This window comes from Salminus brasiliensis, chromosome 20 (genome assembly GCF_030463535.1).
Source record: "Salminus brasiliensis chromosome 20, fSalBra1.hap2, whole genome shotgun sequence".
Classification (NCBI taxonomy): Eukaryota; Metazoa; Chordata; class Actinopteri; order Characiformes; family Bryconidae; genus Salminus; species Salminus brasiliensis.
This window is the reverse complement of record NC_132897.1, coordinates 1,059,048-1,073,108: the sequence shown is the minus strand read 5'-3', so window position 1 is coordinate 1,073,108 and position 14,061 is coordinate 1,059,048. Positions and strand designations below refer to the sequence as shown.

The following is a 14,061-nucleotide window of genomic DNA, read 5'->3' as shown; positions in this document are numbered from 1 at the left end:
AGCCAACCAACACACCCGTGTCCTGGATGTGCCATTAGTCTGATGTTGCTGTCATGAGTGGAACTCTATTTTTATGTTTTTTCATTTTAATGATCTGTGGAGATCACATCTGTCCAGAAATACTCACTGGCCACTTTATTAGAAACCCCTATCTCCATTATTTGTCTCTGCACAGTCTTGTTCACGGCCTTTTTTCACCTATATTTATGATTCCTCACTGGCCACTTTATTGGAAACACATTTGTGCTTCCTCACTGGCCACTTTATAAGAAACACCTCCTACCGTTGTGCTTGCTCACTGGCCACTTTATTGGAAACACCTTCTTTTGTGCTTCTTTACTGGCCACTTTATAAGAAACACCTACCTTTGTGCTTCTTCACTGGCCACTTTATTAGAAACGCCTACATTTGTGATTCCTCACTGGCCACTTTATAAGAAACACCTACCTTTGTGCTTCTTCACTGGCCACTTTATTAGAAACGCCTACATTTGTGATTCCTCACTGGCCACTTTATTAGAAACGCCTATATTTATGTTTTCTCACTGGCTACTTTATTGGAAACACCTACCTGTGCGCTTCCTTACTGGCCACTTTATTAGAAACACCTACATTTATGCTTCATCACTGGCCAATTTATTAGAAACGCCTATATTAATGCTTCCTCACTGGCCACTTTATTAGAAACACCTATATCTATGCCTCTTCACTGGCCACTTTATTAGAAACGCCTACAGTTGTGCTTCCTCACTGGCCACTTTATTAGAAACACCTACTTTTGTGCTTTCTTTCTGGCCACTGTATTAGAAACACCTTACCATTGCTCTTCCTCACTGGCCACTTTATCAGAAACGCCTACTTTTGTGTATCCTTACTGGCTGCTTTATTCGAAATACAGCAGCTGAGCCAATCAGCTTAAAGTTATTCAGCCCCTCCCATTTAGTCTAGAGTCGTTTAACTCCGCCCACTCTGCCAGTGTGGTTACAGCAGTGGTTTACCCTGAATTTCAGCCTGGACCGCACAGGCCAATACAGGGTAGCCAATCAGAACAGAGCTCATACATATTTCAGTTTTAAAGGTGCAGGTTGAAGCGCAGTGGTGTAGAGATGAGCAGATAAATCTCACTCAGCTGCTTTTCTCTTCGCAGGTATCTTGGCATCACGCGCCCTTTGACCTACCCGGCCCGTCAGAACGGCCAGCTGATGGCCAAGATGATCTTTGGCGTGTGGTTGGTGTCGGCCTCCATCACGCTGCCTCCGTTCTGCGGCTGGGCGAAGAACATCAACACGGCGGGGGTGTGTCTGATCAGCCAGGACTTCAGCTACACCATCTACTCCACCGCCGTGGCCTTCTACATCCCCATGATCGTCATGCTCTTCATGTACTACAAGATCTTCAAGGCAGCCCGCAAGAGCGGGGCCAAGCACCGCTTCACCAGCATCGTCCGCAGCCTGGACGTGCCGGCCAGGGAGCTCCACTGTAAAAAGTATTACCTGGTTAAAGTAAATAATACTCAAGTACAGGGGTGTAAACAGGAGGGGTGGGAGTCTGTGGGAACCTCAGGATGGGGTTCGATTACGAGTAGAAATTGAGAATTGAGTATAAATTGATTAGCGGTGTGTCTTGATTCTGTTTTTTTCTACACCAAAATTTGACACCATCAAATCCTCACAGCAATGCTCCTCCCTCCAAAACCTGAGCAGGTGTCCCAATACTTTAGTCAATTTATCGTACAAATCTGAAGGTGATATTTACGTGGGCTGATATTGTTAAAGCAGTCTGAACGCTTGTTGTGTTGTTGCAGCGAGGCGGTGAGGATGCACGGGCTGAAGCCTCAGCACCACGGCGCCGGAGTGGCGGAGGAATGTGCGGCCCTCTCTCGGCTCCTCAGCCCCGAGCGCCAGAACATGTCTATCTTCAAGCGGGAGCAGAAGGCGGCCACCACCCTGGGTGTGATCGTGGGGGTCTTCTCCATCTGCTGGCTGCCCTTCTTCATCCTGTCCACGGCCAGACCCTTCATCTGCGGCGTGGAGTGCAGCTGCATCCCCATCTGGCTGGAGCGGATGCTGCTGTGGTTCGGCTACGCTAACTCTCTGGTCAACCCCTTCATTTACGCCTTCTTCAACCGGGACCTTCGCTCCACCTACAAGGACCTTCTGCGCTGCCGCTACCGCAACATCAACCGCCGGCTCTCCGCCGTCGGAGTCCACGAGGCCTTGAAAGTTTAGCCGAGGGACGTTCAGACGCCCTTTCGAAAACTGGCGCCGGTTTCGGGACCCTGGACGGATTGTTTGTTTGTTGCGGTTTTGAACTGGAAACAGTTTTAATTGGAATCTCATTTTTCTTTCGGAACTTTGATTCAGATGAAAGCGTTTCTGAACCTTCAGAGTGATTTTTGTTCTTCAAACACTTCAAACACTCGGACTTGGATTAGCTCCTGTTTTGGACCCGAAGAGGCCTCTTTGTTTTTGAGTTTTGCATTAAGGCTGTTTGGGGGCGGGGCATCACTGAACCCTACAATTTCATTTCTGTATTTTCCGTGTTTTTTTGCTTGTTTTTGGGAGCTGTGCAGGATGAGCCATTTTTGAGGTTTTTTTTGGACCCTACATTTCTAATTTCTCTTTTTTCCTTTCTTTCTTTCTTCTTTGTTTCGTTTCCTTTTTACTCTTTTCTTTTCTATTTTCTTCTTCCTTTTGAACTCTTTTGAAGTTTTTTTATTCTCAGATTTTTTTTCTTTTAATTTCATCCACTTTTTTTCTTACGTTCTCTCTTTGTTTTCTTTATTGATTCCATTCTTCTTTTAATCTTTAAGTTTTTTTTTCATGTTCAGAACATTCTGATTTAGAAGACTTTCTTTTTTTCTTCTTTGTTTCCTTTCATTTCCTTCTTTTCTTTTCTTTTTTTCTTCTTCCTTACTTTCTCTTATTTTCCTTTCTTTCACTTTCTTTGTTTCTTTACCTTTTTTTACTCTTTTCCTTTACTTTTACTTTTTTCTTTACTGTTTCCTTTCTTCAAAAAAAAGTTTTTTTTTTAATTTCAGAAAACAGATTTGTAGAAATTCTGATTTAAAAGACTTTTATTTAATACTCTCTTATTTTCTTTTCTTTCACTTTCGTCTTTGTTTCTTTGCCTTTTTCACTCTTTTCCTTTCTTTCTTCCTCACTTTCAAACCCGATTTGAATGAATAATTTTTGAATAATTTAACTCTTCAATTTCCTTCTTTTTTATTTTCGACAAAATTCAGATTAGGTTTTTTTGGAATTGATTTTTTTCTTTTTCTTTCTTTTTATTTTGTTCCTTTTTTCTTACGTTTTCTCTATGCTTTCTTTATTGTTTCCTTTCTTCTATTTTTAGAAAACTGATTTAGATTTTTTGTGATTCAAAATTCCTTCTCTTCTTTTCTTTTTCTTTCTTTCACTTTCTTTCTTCTTTGTTTTCAGTTTTTTTTTCCTTTATTTTTCTTTCCTCTTTTCTTTCTTCTTTGTTTTTTTGACTTTTTACTATTTTCCTTTAATTATTCCTCACTTTTAAACCTGATTAGAATAAATATTTTTTTAACTCCTTTTTGAATTTCCTTTTTATTTTTTATTTTTGGTAAAACAGAGATTTGGGGGTTTTGGGACTGATTTTTCTTTTTCTTGTTTTTTTCTCTTTGTTTTCTTTATTGTTTCCTTTCTTAAAAAAACATGTTTTTTCCTATTATTATTTTGAAATAGATTTTTAGAAATTCAGAAATGCCCCTACATTTCTTCTCTTTGTCTTCATTTTGTTTCCTTTTCCTTTCTTTCTTTCTAACGAATTTGTCTTGTTTGTCTATTTGTCACTCTGACTCACGTTTTGCTTGTTTTTTTTTGGAGGCGCTGTCAGTCAGAGCAGAGCAGCAGTCCTTCAGAAAGCAGATGTTTTGCTGTTGGGAATCATAAGGGCTAGTGGATAATTGTTGCTGTAAGGCTTTCAGGTCTGTTGCTGACTAATATTGGAAATCGGTGTGTCTGAGAGTGTGTGGGTGTGGGGGTGAACAGAGAGAGAGAGAGCGGGAGAGAGACAGGACACTCACCTTGCCTTTTACAGTGACTCAGCCGGGCTATTTTGAGAGCTGGTGGCGCGGAGCGGCCGTTAGGGTTGTGATGGAGGATTAGACCGGACAGGGCTCTGTGCAAACGCTCTGCTCTGATCCGGCCCACGGTCCGGACGGCTCTGACAAGCGACAGAGACGCTCTCGACACTTCTGTTCAGACACAGATGATGACAGACATGCTGATAATGAATGATCATGTGAGGAACTGCAGCCCAATTAAATCTGATGGGATAACAAGAGGCCGTGTTTGTCGTCTGAAGCCTGTCTGGCTCTGTTCAGCTGTTAGAGAATGAAGATGGAAAACATCAGAATATCTTGTTGAAACATGACGAACTGTACGGTAATGTATTTACTTCATTTTTGTAAGGGGCATGTCCGTATGTACAGTAACAGTGTATCATCATCGTGTCGACTGACGCAGTCCACATCCACACACCTCTGATGTCTCCTGAACCCTTCTGTAGAACCTCCTCTGAGCGTGGTCGGGTTAGGATGGCTCACAGCTTACAGAAGCAAAAGAGCTGCAGAGGCTGTCCCAGTTTCAGACGCCAGAGATGACTCTTCTTACCATGAAGCTTTGGGGGAGGGGGGAGGGGGCGGGGCTTTTCACGTCACCAACCGATCACTCTAATGTTCTGGATGTGTCGTTAGCTTAGAGCCTTTTACAATGATAACGATCACCTGGATGGAAACTGGCTTGTTTAAGATCTTTCCCGTTTTCAACTCCAATCATTTATGCTAATTAGGCCTGGAGGACTGGATAATACACTCAGTGGCCATTTTATTGGAAACACCTGCCTTGAACATCCACTCACTGGCCACTTTATCGGAAACACCCATCTCAGATATAAACTCACTGGCCACTTTATTAGAAACATTTACCTTGGATCTCTACTCACTGGCCACTTTATTGGAAACACCTGCCTTGGACATCCACTCACTGGCCACTTTATTAGAAAGCACAAAGGTAGGGGTTTCCAATAAAGTGGCCACTAAGTGGACACTCAAGATAGGTGTTTCCGATAAAGTGGCCACTGAGTGAAAGCTCAAAAGAAGTGTTTCCGATAAAGTGGTCACTGAGTGGAAGCTCAAGGTAGGGGTTTCTAATAAAGTGGCCACGGAGTGGAAGCTCAAGGTAGGGGTTTCTAATAAAGTGGCCACTGAGTGGAAGCTCAAGGTAGGTGTTTCCGATAAAGTGGCCTCTGAGTTGAAGCACAAGGTAGGTGTTTCCAATAAAGTGGCCACTGAGTGGAAGCTCAAGGTAGGTGTTTCCGATAAAGTGGCCTCTGAGTGGAAGCACAAGGTAGCAGGTTCTAATAAAGTGGGTTCCTCAAGAATCCTTTTAGTACATGTTTCTATATAGAACCGAGTCTTGCTTCCACAAATGTGTGGTTCTTCAAGTACAAGGAAAACATTGTGTAGATGGCTCATCATAGAACCTTTAAATAAAAAAGGTTCTGTAAAGGGTTCCACGATTATTACCAGTCAAAGAATTCTTTCAGTGTAGAGTGCAGAGCTAGAACCAGCTAGAACATTAAAACCAAGGTCATTAAACTGTAAATCTGACCAACAGAGGAGGAGTCCTTTTACACCAGAGCAGCGATCAGGACCACCATTCCCCAAAGTGTCTGAGCGCAGCGGTGATTCTTAAATGGTCGAGTGAGCATCACACTAATCACTCTCTCTCTCTGTACCAGCTTAAACGCTCTATTTACATCTCGACTGCTGAGTTCTGCAGAACGTCTGTGGAGTGTGTCCGGAGTTTCCCCTTCATAAAAAACCTTTACATTTACAGCCTGGTGTTGTTATGGTCAGTGACGCCGGTCACTCCCAGGGGTTGGAGCGCTGATGCTGGGTTTCACGCCCAGTCCAAACACAGTGAGAGCTTAGCGAAACACACCGTAAAGCTGAAGTGGCCGCAGTGGTTTTATTGGAGCACGGTGTGTTTATCAGGAGGGCCGGCCGAAGGTGCAGCATTAGCAGGATGTGGGCAGATGGCAGGTTTATTTGGTGATGTTTGAACATGTCAGAGCTGCTGTATATAATCATGTTGTATCAGTTACATCTGTGTTTTATTGATCAGCCAAGAAATATGTGCTTTCTCTACCTCTCTATTTTTTTTATATAAAATATTGTATACAGAACGTACGCTCTGTGGTTACGGCTGTTTATTTGGTGGTTCTGCACACTCATGTACATAGGAACTTCATAATGCATACATAAGCATTGAAAGAGCTCGTATGTTAAATTTTTCATATATTTCATTTCTCTCTGAGCTCCACTTATAATAATTATAAGTCCTAATAATAATTCACTTCTACACCCACCCCTCTTTAACCCTTACAGTCCAACACACTGTACCTTTACGACTGATATATGTAAATGAGCTCTGTTCTGAGAAGCATTCTGTTGGGCGGGGCTAAATTGCTGTAAGTTACAGTATATGCATATATACATTTTTTTGTGACATCACAAAAACAATTTATGTAAATTAGGCAGTTTTTTGTGTGAATGTATCCATGTTTACATGCTACAAAGTTTTTTTTAAAATGCAATACCTGCAAGGTGGCGCTGTGGTGGGTATTATACTTATATATAACTGCCACTCCCAGGTAATAGAGCTCACAAGGCAAAGGCCTAGTTATGAACATCACATGCCAGGTCAATACTGGGATTTTTAGAACTCACATACAGTGTTTATAATTAGACCTCCACCTTTTATGTCTATGAAAGTTCATAACAGTGTTATAACTGTACATTACTTTCGTTTAATCAATACAGTGATATTTATGACGTAAAACATCTTATGATGCAAATGCTGACATAAGCTGTCAAATAAGACTTAATAAGCGTGCTATGCACTGCTCTATGTAGGCAGCCTTTACAAACACCGATACACTCACACTCTAATGGGATGTGTTAGTCGCTCAGGCTGGCCTAAACTAAAAGAAGAGCTGGCCATTCTTCATGGTGGTGGTCCACTGTTCCTCAGTACGGACTGTTATGAAGCATTAATTCCGATTAATAAAGCTTATAAGGTGTTTTTAGAACTCATGTATAGTGTTTCTAATTAGGCCTCCACCTTAGATGCCTAATTACTTGCATATAAAGCTTCATAACAGTGTTATAACTGTGCAGCATATTGTTCATAAAATATATGAGATAAGGCTTCATAAGCATGCTATGAAGTCTCTATGTAGGTAGACTTTGAAAAAAAAAAAAGATAAACTAATACACACACAGTAACGCTTCTGGTGAATGAAATCATGCTATCAAAAACACATAGTGTTCATAATGACCTTATACATCTCATTACCTGCTTATGAAGCTTCATAACAGTGTTATAACTGTGCAGCACATTAGTTTAATATTATTCATGACATAAAAAGTCTTCATGTTATGAACACTGGCATGAGCTGTTAATTAAATATATGAGATAAGGCTTTATAAGTGTGCTATGAAGTCTCTATGTAGGTAGACTTCACAGAAATACACAGATAAACAAATACACACACAGTATCACTCCAGGTAAATGAAATCATGCTATCACATAGTACAATATAATACCAATAATGACCTTATATGCCTAGTTACTTGCTTATGAAGCTTTATAACAGTACTATAACTATGCAGCACATTAGTTCAGTTGTGAACACTGACATGTATATGTGAGATAAGGCTTTATAAGTGTGCTATGACACTCCAGGTGAATGAACCCATGCTATTATGAACACATAGTGTTCATAATGACCCTACACACCTCGTTACTTGTTTATGAAGCTTCATAACAGTGTTATAACTGTGCAGCACATTGGTTTTAATGTTATTTGCAACATAAAATATCTTAGAATCTCTCTAACACTATGCTATCATGAACCAGATGCGTGTTCAATAAATGATAACAGGGTATTTTAGCCGCTCCGGCTGGTCTTAAGGGGGGGGGGGGGGTTACAGCTCTTCCCACCAATGAACAATTCATGAGTGGGAGATTTTTTATTTTTTTAAGCACTAATAACAATGAGAGGGAAGGTTAGAGAGAGAAATCCGCGATCTTCTGAGACGAGGAACGGAAAGCGTGACCCAAAAAGTCTTTTTATTCTTCTCTCGGCTCGCGGGGAGATATTTTATTCAGAAGTCGGGAGGCAGAAATGGCTTCTGCCGAGCTGGAGCTGAGCTGGTTGATGGGCACTTAGAGACGGAGGGACAGGTCGAGTTATACGGAGGGCAAAGCAATCAGAGAGGAAGCTTGGCACAGGGAACACACACACACACACACACACACACACTGCTCATAGCAGGGTGTCCCTCACTGCACTGTTCGGGGACGACCATACTGGGCCTTACATAACTGCACAAGTTTACACCTCTACTAAACACTACACACCCCTGTACACGCTGCTGGAGTGGGGCGTTACGCAGCCCGTACCCAACCTCTCGTTATCCCTGAGCGGTCAGCAAGATTAATTTGAATAAATTAGCTAATTAATAGGTTTCATTTGCGCTCTAGTTTCTTTATTATTCCACTGTTCACTCATTTTCAGTAGAGCTGTCCTGATCCAACCCAGTGACTCGGGATCTGGGGCCGATCCAGGCATATCTGAATCAATCTGGTCTCGGCCTTTAAGGTCCTGATCCACTTCCGATCTCTGGTTTCGCTGCAGCAGAGTGCCCTCTGGCTTCCTCCAGGCATGGTTCTTAGCTGCCGTAGTGAGGAACTGGAAATCTACCCTAAACATCTGTTCATCTGTGAGCTTATTTCAGTGAGCCGAGCTAAACAGAGCTTTATTGGAGCTGATCAGAGCACTGACGTTAGCAGTTAGCAGCCAAAACAGGGCTGAAGTTGTCCTCTTACTATAACTCTCCATTCCACCTTAAATTCTGCAGCTGTTTCACTCTGCTGCTGAATCATGGACAATAACCGCTACTGCGCTATTTAAGGTGGAATGGAGAGTTAGCATTAGAAGCTTTGTGTCACAGATGATCCATGTTTAGGGTAGTTTTGGAAGATGAGTGTCAGGAGGCAAGGTGGGACTCAGCAGGAGTGCTCGGATCGGATCAGTATCAACCAACAGCGTTAGGGTACTTGGATCGGGACACGCCAAACATCTTTTATTACTCAGCCTGCAAGGTGCCATTATGTGAAAACTGGTGTTTTTGCTCTTGGGCTCCCCCTACAGTACATTTCTGGACAAGCTGAGAGCTCCAGAAGCAGCATCTGAAGGTAGAGAAGCATGTGGACGCAGTCCAATCTGTGGTTCCACCCTAAGATACCATACCATAGCGACCGCCTAGCAACACCATAGTGACAACATGACCAGCATGACCAAGGTGGTTGATCACCATGATCGGCATGAGCCAACCAGCTTCTCCAGTTTGTGTCTGCCTGGCAAATCAGCTATTCAACCACCTAATACAATATATATCCCATTTGTCTTATATACAAGCAAGTATCTATATGAAATAATAGTATATCCCATATTATTATATATATGTAAGTATCTATATGTAATAATAATATATCCCATATTATTATATATATGTAAGTACCTATATGTAATAATAATATAATAATAATAATATATCCCATGTCTGTATGACCAGCCTGAACAAGATGACCAGCATGTCCAAGGTGGTTGACCACCATGATCGGCACGAGCAAACTGGCCAACTAGCTTCACCAGTATGTGTCTGCCTGGCAAATCAGCTATTCAATCACCTTGAACATCAGTAGATATAAACTGGACACTTGCACATGAACACACACACACACACACACACACACACACACACACACACACTGCACGGCTGAGAGCAGGCCTGCTGGAGAACACTCCCCACAGACAGAGCTGATCTGAGCTGAATAGGGAATCTGCATTCCTCCACGATGGCCACGAGGCAGCTGTACGTTTGCTTTTTAAGGAAAGCTCAGTTTCACGAGAGCTCGACTCTAAATCAGAACTCCTGGCAGAAACGCTGCGCTTCTCTTTTAGCCTTAATTAAATAATGTAAAGCAAAAGCAGCGCCTCGATCCTCCAGAGCAGGTAATCTCCTAGCAGAGCCGTCACACTGTGGAGCGCTTCAGGCACGAGTGATAAACACACACACACACACACACACACACACACACACACACACACACACACACTGTGGCAGTGCAGTGCTCTGAGGGGGCAGGTTGACACACTTATCAAAGCAGAGCCTCCTAACGCTCACAGAAGTGCCACCCACCCCAGGAGAACAGTCAGACATGAGTGTGTGTCTGATATATGTATCTATATGTAATAACAGTCCCCATATCTGTTATAAACAAGCAAGGCTCCATATGTAATAATAATGTATCCCATATGCCTTACATACAAGCAAGTATCTACATGTAAAAAATAAATATATCCTATATGTATAATATGCCAGCAAGTATCTATATATATTAATAATATATCCTGTATGTTTTATAAATATGTAAGTACCTATGTTTAATAATAATAATAATAATTATAATATGATTATATATATAATTATTATTATTACATATATATATACATATATAAAATGTTATATGTTAATAATATATTATATGTCTATAATAAGTGTCTATATGTAGTAATAACAATATGTCCCATATCTATTATGTACAAGCAAGTATCTATATGTAAAAAATATACCCCAAATGTATTATATACAAGCAAGTACCTATATGTAACAATAATAATAATAATAATAATAATAATAACAATATATCCCATATGTATTATATACATACATGAACAAAATTGTTGGTACTTATGGTTGGTTAATGAAAGAAAAACCCACAATGGTCACAGAAATAACTTGAATCTGACAAAAATAATAATAAATAAAAATTCTATGAAAATGAACAAATAAAAAAATCCGACATTGATTTTGAACCATTGCTTCAACAGAATTTAAAAAAGTAAACTCATTAAACAGGCCTGGACAAAAATGGTGAAAAGATGGTACCCTTGAAAATAATGTGACCAAAGGGACATGTTAAATCAAGGTGTGTCCACTAATTAGCATCACAGGTGTCTACAGTCTTGTAATCAGTCAGTGGGCCTATATATAGGGCTACAGGTAGTCACTGTGTTGTGTGGTGACATGGTGTGTACCACACTCAACATGGACCAGAGGAAGCAAAGGAAAGAGTCTCAGGAGATTGGAAAGAAATTTATAGACAAGCATGTTAAAAGTAAAGGTTTATAGAAATTTAAGATCCATGGGACTGTGGCCAACCTCCCTGGACGTGGCCGCAGGAAAACTTCTAAAGAGATTAAAGGTAAACTTCAAGCTCAAGGAACATCAGTATAAGATCGCACCATCCATCGTTGTTTGAGCCAAAGTAGATTTCATGGGAGACGACCAAGGAGGACACCATTGTTGAAAACAAATCATAAAAAAGCCAGACTGGAATTTGCCAAACTACATGTTAACAAGCCCCAAAGCTTCTGGGAGAATGTCCTATGGACAGATGAGACAAAAATTTAACTTTTTGCCAAGGCACATCAGCCCTATGTTCACAGAAAAATGAAGCATATCAAGAAAAGAACACTGTCCCTACTGTGAAACATGGAGGAGGCTCTGTTATGTGCTGGGGCTGCTTTGCTGCATCTGGCACAGGGTGTCTTGAATCTGTGCAGGGTACAATGAAATCTTAAGACTATCAAGGGATTCTAAAGAGAAATGTGCTGCCCAGTGTCAGAAAGCTTGGTCTCAGTCACAGGTCATGGGTCTTGCAACAGGATAATGACCCAAAATACACAGCTAAAAACACCCAAGAATGGCTAAGAGGAAAAATTTGACTATTCTGAAGTGGCCTTCTATGAGCCCTGACCTAAATCTTATTAAGCATCTTTAGAAGGAGCTGAAACATGCCGTCTGGAAAAAGCTCCCTTCAAACCTGAGACAACTGGAGCGGTTTTCTCATGAGGAGTGGACCAAAATACCTGCTGAGAGGTGCAGAAGTCTCACTGACAGTTACAGGAATCATTTGATTGCAGTGATTTTGTTGTGCAACAGAATATTAAGTTAAGGGTACCATCATTTCTGTGCAGGCCTGTTTCATGATTTTATTTTTTTTAAATAATTCTATTGGAGCATGGTTGAAAAGCAATGCCTGAATTTCATTGGTTAATTTTCATAGAATTTTTATTTATTATTACTTTTGTCAGATTCAAGTTATTTCTGTGACCATTGTGGGTTTTCTTTCATTGACTAAGGGGTACCAACAATTTTGTCCATGTGTATATATGTCATTTGTCAAAAATATATTTATGTAAGTACACACACTCATATACACACACTGCTCTGGTGAGAAAGTGGACCAGTTCCAGTATCCTGTGCAAAGGCAATAATCTGCTTTATCAGAAAGGACCCGTATCTGTTAAATCCACACACCTCCACACATATCTGTGTGAACTCTGAGGTCAGGTGATCACGCAGAGTCAATAACAGTGAGAGATGATTGGTTTCAGAGTGCAGGGATGAGGGCGTGAGTCAGGCTGGACTGAAGTGTTATATAACTGCAGTGCAGGAGGGTCACTCTCGTATTCACAGGCTGGCTGTGAGGATGCGAGCCCACCGGAAACGCAGTGCTCACACACTCCTGTTTCTGTCGGCTCTTTAACCTGAAGCTAAAGGTTTTTGAAATGGGTTCTTTGGGTGTTACAGTACCCGGATGTGTTCCTGATGTGCCCAAAACCCAGAGGATGGTTGACTAGAATAACCTGTAAAGGCCTCAGTAAACAAAATCATGCAATACATCCACACCTAAAGTCCACACCTAAACACACTGCAAGACAAAGCCTGCGATTGGTTGGATCTAAAGAGGCAGTACTTTGATACATGAAACCCCAGGAGCACTCATCTCACCATGGAGAGTTGTGGTGTTATGAACTCCTGTCTCTTATCGAGCAGGCACTTAGACAGTCGCTCCACTCTAGAGCTGTGAAGTAATTTCACCACTATAGACCGGCCCTACAGTCTAACTGCTGCTCATCACATGTGAGGAGCTCCTCCGTTAAAATCCCAGCACAATCTGAGCTGGCAAAAGCCTTCCAGACTGGGGAAGTCACGTGATTGAGGGCACTCTAACCTTTCAGCTGCAGCTCATTATCTAATGTTTTTAAGGCTCAACTCAGATGACGTACTGTTGTCTGAACTGAGATGTAGTGTTCTGCACTTGCTATAGACCATATACACTATTTGGACAAAAGTATTGGGACACCTGCTCATTCAGTATTTTTTCTGAAAACAAGAGGATTAAAAGAGTTTATCCTAGTTTAATTGTCTCTACTGTCCAGGAGGGAAGGCTTTCTACTAGATCCATCTCCAACTCCCCAACTCATCCCAAAAGTACTAGATGGAGCTCCACCACAGTTCTTCCACTGCTTCACAGCTCAATGCTGGGGGGCTTTATACCCCTCTACTAGCCCACGCCTGGCGTTAGGCAGCATGGTGCCAACAGCTCCAGAGAGTCCTATTCTATTGGCAGTACTTCTCTACAGGGACTAGACAAGCTGTGTGTGAGTGTGTGCATTTGCACATCTGTGTCAGCAATAGATGCAACTTCAAATAGCTGAATGCATTCATTAGAAGAACATTGTGCATTGTGCAAAGGCTTAGCTTGTGAGGATTGTTCTCCTGTACTGAGAAAGATCTCGGATGCTTTCAGATTCGGCTCTGTTTTGTCCGGGTGGCTCTGAATATGAGTCACGTCTCAGTGGGACTGCCCTTAATGAAGAACCGCAGAAGAGCGAGAAAGAAGCCTGGCGTAAAATCAGCAAGATCTTAAGAGATAAAGAGCTGAAGGTTTTCTCAGAATCACGCCTAAGCGCTTCCTGTTTGAAACATCCTGTTATGCTCCTTGCCGGGGCAGCATGTGGGCAAAGGGGCAGAGTAGCCTGGCTCAGGTGCAATCTGTGGTTATACAACTTGCATACCTGCAGCTCTGCACACTCCTGCTTTACG

At 41.6% G+C, this 14,061-nt stretch overlaps 2 protein-coding genes across 2 annotated transcripts in view; one reads left to right on the top strand and one right to left on the bottom strand.

Moving 5' to 3' along the window:
* Positions 1-2,227, top strand: part of htr7c (5-hydroxytryptamine (serotonin) receptor 7c) — a 41,986-nt gene extending 39,759 nt beyond the window's left edge. The window contains exons 2-3 of the mRNA XM_072664925.1: positions 1,147-1,485; positions 1,804-2,227. Of these exons, the coding sequence (XP_072521026.1) occupies positions 1,147-1,485; positions 1,804-2,227 (763 nt within the window). The remainder of the gene's footprint in view (positions 1-1,146; positions 1,486-1,803) is intronic.
* Positions 1-14,061, bottom strand: part of atad1a (ATPase family AAA domain containing 1a) — a 296,764-nt gene that overhangs the window by 226,054 nt on the left and 56,649 nt on the right. The gene's annotated exons all lie outside the window — the stretch shown is intronic.